The following is a 5,298-nucleotide window of genomic DNA, read 5'->3' as shown; positions in this document are numbered from 1 at the left end:
GAACTAGCTCTTGTAGACCAGGCTGGTCTCAAACTCACAGAGATCCGCCTGCCTCTGCCTCCCGAGTGCTAAGATTAAAGGCATGCGCCACCACCGCCCGGCAAAGCTACTTACTCTTGACTGAAAACAACACCAACATCCTAGCCAGAAGGAAGCCAGACTTTATAAACACCTTCGTGACTCCTCTCCTAAATAACAAAGAAAAATGATTTTTCATTCTGTTGTGAATTATCTTTGACGGTGTATTATTTTTTCCATGGCGCATTAATTTACCACATTGTGTGCATGAGTGTCTAAAGTCAAGGTTACGCAAGTCTGACCCAAAGGTAAGTCTCCATTTGGATAGGGCATGTTTGAAATGATCTCTGTGAACTGATTTCACGGTTTCCTTTTTCTGCTTGCAGGTTGCAACATGTTCACCTTCCTGACATCTGTCACTGCAGCCGTCAGCGGCCTCCTGGTGGGTTACGAACTGGGGCTCATCTCTGGAGCCCTTCTTCAGATCCGAACCCTGTTAGCCCTGACCTGCCATGAGCAGGAAATGGTCGTGAGCTCCCTGCTCATTGGGGCGTTCCTGGCCTCTCTCACTGGAGGCGTGCTGATAGACAGGTATGGGAGAAGGCTCACCATCATCCTCTCATCGTGCCTCCTAGGACTCGGAAGCTTGGTCTTGATAATGAGCTTGTCCTACACTGTCCTTATTATAGGACGCATTGCCATCGGGGTATCCATTTCCTTGTCTTCCATTGCTACTTGTGTGTACATCGCCGAGATTGCTCCCCAGCACAGAAGAGGCCTCCTTGTGTCCCTGAATGAGCTGATGATTGTCATCGGTATCCTCTTCGCCTACATTTCAAACTATGTGTTTGCCAATGTCTTCAATGGTTGGAAGTATATGTTTGGTCTTGTGATTCCCCTGGGGCTTTTGCAAGCAATTGCTATGTACTTTCTTCCGCCAAGTCCTCGGTTTCTGGTGATGAAAGGGCAAGAGGAGGCTGCCGGCAAAGTCCTCGGGAAGTTAAGAGTGATCTCAGACACCACTGAAGAACTCACTTTGATCAAGTCTTCCTTGAAAGATGAGTATCAGTATAGTTTCTGGGATCTGTTTCGCTCCAAGGACAACATGAGGGCCCGAATCATGATAGGTCTGACACTGGTGTTTTTTGTACAGACCACTGGCCAGCCAAACATACTGTTCTACGCATCAACTGTCTTGAAGTCTGTTGGCTTCCAGAGCAATGAGGCAGCCAGCCTCGCCTCCACTGGGGTTGGAGTGGTCAAGGTGGTTAGCACCATCCCAGCAACCCTCCTTGTGGACCACGTTGGTAGCAAAACCTTCCTCTGCATTGGCTCCTCTGTGATGGCTGCTTCACTGTTGACCATGGGCATTGTGAATCTCAACATCAACATGAATTACACCAATATCTGCAGAAGCCATAGCCCTCTTAACCAGTCCCTAGAGGAGCCAGTGTTCTATGCAACCGGGAACCTGTCAACTGGCAACAACAGTCTTGGGGAGCACTTTAAAGGAGTCCCCCCGCACAGCAAGGGCTCATTCATGCCTATGGGACATGGCATGGAGCAGAAAGGGGAGATGACCCTCACATCTTTACCAAATGCTGGACTGAGCCAAACTGAACACCAGGTAGTCACAGACCCTGCTGTTGTCCCAGCTGCTTACAAATGGCTGTCCTTGGCCAGCTTGCTTGTGTATGTTGCTGCTTTTTCAATTGGTCTAGGACCCAGTAAGTACTTCATGTCTTATTCCTTTTTCTTTTTCACTTGATAATTGCCTTTAATTGGTTCAAGCAATCTATTAAGATAGACTCTTATAAGTACAAGATGCAGATGAACATGCTAGTGGTCCCTGATGGTCTGCATAGGTGGAAAATGTGCCTCATATATACCTCCTTCTAAAAAGCACAAAGCCAAGTTTGTTCAAAGGATTGGTTACTCATCACTGTTCTCATCATATGAGCACACTTTAGCACAATTGACTAGATGTGAATCAGACCTAGCAAGAGGTTCATTGCTCAAAGGTATTGTAGTTCTTTTTGAATGCAACTTTATTGAGATTGCATTATATTCTGATTCTCTTTATGGGTGGATGGAAAAACAATTGTGTAGATTTTCTGAAAGATATGATTGATGCATTTCAGTAATGATGAATTAGAAGTGAATGATGAGATGGGAAGAAAAATTTTCTTATTTCTTTGAGTAAATTTTTTTTTACTAGACCAGTTTCCTGGGGAATTTCATGTTCTTTCATTAAATGGGGGAATGAATGTGTAGTTAGTTCCATAGAACACAATGCAAATGGACAATTGACAGGGCCCTGCCTACAAGGTTCTTGCATTTTCTAGACTTGGACTGTTGAAACTCAGAGAGGCACTTGCTGAGATAGTTTGCTTATTTCCCTTCTATAGTCTTTGGCCCCACAAGGACTCTCTACCTTTTTGTAGGGAGGTCGTGGAGGTAGTGTTTCTCTAACATTCTCTTCTCAGATTTGATCATCCTCCAACTGCCATCGCTTTTCTTGCCTTCCTCTTTTTCTCCTCCCTCTTCCTCCCCTTCCTCAATCCCTCTACTAAGTAGAGTTAATTTTGGAACCAACTATAAGAATCATGGTGATAAATGTTCTCTAATAAAGGGAACTGTTTCCAGTCTCAGACCAAGAGGCATGCATAGGCTCCCCCATTGAAGAAGGGATTTCATGGAGAAATGTCGTTTCTGGCCATGTAAAGGAGTTTCTAAGAAAGAAGACATACCCTAGCCATCCACTGCTAATTCATTAACTATGTATTCAGGTGATGTCTGTCAGGGGACTTGGCTATTACTCACAGGGAGCCATGCTCGATGCTGGGAAACGGTCATGAACAGACCAGACCCTGTTCTCATCTCCTAAGAGACTAGTTGACTAGCCTACGGTATATCCCCTGTGCTGGCCTCTTATCATCAACCAGCAGAGTGGGCTTGCTTGATCTTAGTTAACTAATACTCTTGAACATGATGCTTTAGCCTCTCCTGCCCCAAATGCTACTACCTCATTGTTTAAATTTTACACCTACTTCTAAAATATCACTTTCTAGATATAATTTTTTTTAAATTCCAGACAAGTAGAAAGATCTGGTGGACCCTGTCCTGTGTCTAGTCAGCTGAAGCAATTCAGGACTAAGCAGCTATAACTAAGTTGAGTAGTTAGAAGGAGGCAATCTTCTGGTACCATACGTACATAGATTTCACCACATATACTGTGAAGAAGCAGATAGATTAAATATTACTATATTGTAGCATCTGATTAGTCTGTCTCATTATTCATTCTGATTATTAAGACATGATATAGCTTTTTTTTTCAGAAAGTTGTTCACCCATGATATATGTATGTGACCGCTCTGGTTCTGCAAACTAATGGCAGCTGGGGAACCATGATTTGTATATTTTTATTTCAAGAAAGACGTCATATTCTATAGGAGAATAGGTATGGGTGTTATCATATACTGGAGGACAATGTGACCTTGTTTGTAATACTTTCCTGTATAAAAAAGTACAGTGAGGTTTGTTCCTCTGATAAATGCTACATGGTGATTATGAATCTACTAGGTTTCTTTGCCAGAATATTTTGTCTTCTATGTTTGTCATGAAACCAAAAATGTTTATTTTGTATAACTATTTTTTAATCCAATTCTTTGAGTTATCAAGGGCTACCTTAGAATCTGAGAAAAATCGTAAACCAGGCATGCCTTCGTGGTTTTAACTTAGAGACTTGCTTCAGCTGAAAGACTTGATGCTGGTATCATAAGAGAGTCATTGATCTTGGACTGTTGGGATCAATCTATGTAGGGAGTGGAGGAAGCCCCGAGTGAGTGGAGTCCTGAGTGAATGAATAAGGCATGTCCATGGCTCAGATGCCAGTGGCCCACAATAAATTGGCAAAGCCATTACCCATCTGGGTCAGGCAAAGCTCTCCTCAAAGTCTGGGTCTGTGTGTTTATGAACCATTGACCAGTGTGTGCAACACCCAGCTACTGCAGCTTCCTCTTCTCTGTTTCCCGCTTGGGACTGTTCACCTGCAGAGAGCCCTACAGAGACTAGCTAATTCCCACCCCCGCCCCCATACTGTGCATAGTAAATGCTCTGAGGTTCAGGTTGTCAGTGGTTGGAGAATCTCAGCTCCACTCTGCCTCCAGCTTCATTGTACATGTATCTGTGTGTCTGTCTTTTCTTCATTTTCCTGCTGCCCCTCGCCAGGGTTCAGAGACCCAAGCCACTCAGGACATGGACAAACCTATTTGCCATTAGAGCATTTCAGCATGATGTCACGCTTCTCTCTAGATTTTGGGACATTTTGAATGTAGCAGATTCTCTGTTCCAGGGTGTCACTTGCTATCTCATTGCATTAGAACAGAGTTCTTCTCTGTAGGAAATCGAGTTTGATTTTTGGAAACAATTAGAACCTTTATGCTCCAGTAAAGGGTACTCTGCTCTTGTACCTTCAACTTAGGGTTAGGTATTGGATATGAAGGCTGCCCCCTCCCGAAGCTCATGTGTTGAAGGGCTTGGTCCTCAGCTGTGGATCCAGTTTCCCTTTGGTCTCGAGAGTAAATGTTAATGAACTAGACAGCTTACTGTCACTGTGCCAAAATATCTGAGATCAACTTAAAAAAAGGAAAGACTCTTTTTGCCTCATGGTGTCTGAGTTTTCCATCTATGATCACATGTCTCTTTTGCCATCGAGCCAATGGTAAGGCAGTGCATAGCAGGACAGACGGTGCACACCAAGGGATGTACTCTTCACTGACACAAACAGAAAGGCAGGAGGAAGCAAGGATCCTAATATCTCCTTCAAGGTATATCCCTAAGGCCTAGTGACTTTCTGATAGGTCCTGCTTCCTAAGAGGGTGTACCACTTCCTAATTCCACCGCACCATAGGCTAGAAGCAAGCCTTGAGCACACAGGCCTTTAGGAGACACTGCAAACTCAGACACAACAGTCAATTATTTTTAGCTCTGTCCTTTTACTGAAGAGGCATTAGAAGTAAGAATGAGTAAAAATAGTGTATCATCCTCCTGTATCCACCCCGAGACCCAGTCTGTCTCTTCTGAAGACAGGCTATAGGTAGGTAAATGTGTGCTTCTTCTGAGGCTACACTGTCAGGAAAAAAATAATGATTTTTTAAAAAAAATTCTTTGGTATACATCTACTTGGATAAGTGAACTTAAGAAAACACTGAACATCCACATCAGTTAGAATTCAAGTTCAACTGATATAACAGGACCAAAATAACAAAAGCTAGACCT

General features: G+C 43.5%; 1 protein-coding gene across 2 annotated transcripts in view; it reads left to right on the top strand.

The window, feature by feature from the left end:
- The window catches only part of Slc2a12 (solute carrier family 2 member 12), a 58,045-nt gene that overhangs the window by 17,529 nt on the left and 35,218 nt on the right, over positions 1–5,298 (top strand). For both annotated transcript variants that reach the window (XM_005360941.3, XM_013351435.2), the window contains exon 2: positions 405–1,745. In XM_005360941.3, coding sequence (XP_005360998.1) covers positions 405–1,745 — 1,341 coding nt within the window. The remainder of the gene's footprint in view (positions 1–404; positions 1,746–5,298) is intronic.

The sequence above is a fragment of the Microtus ochrogaster genome, linkage group LG4 (genome assembly GCF_000317375.1).
Source record: "Microtus ochrogaster isolate Prairie Vole_2 linkage group LG4, MicOch1.0, whole genome shotgun sequence".
NCBI classification, from domain to species: Eukaryota; Metazoa; Chordata; class Mammalia; order Rodentia; family Cricetidae; genus Microtus; species Microtus ochrogaster.
The sequence above is the reverse complement of the archived record's forward strand: the minus strand, read 5'-3'. Positions and strand labels throughout refer to the sequence as shown.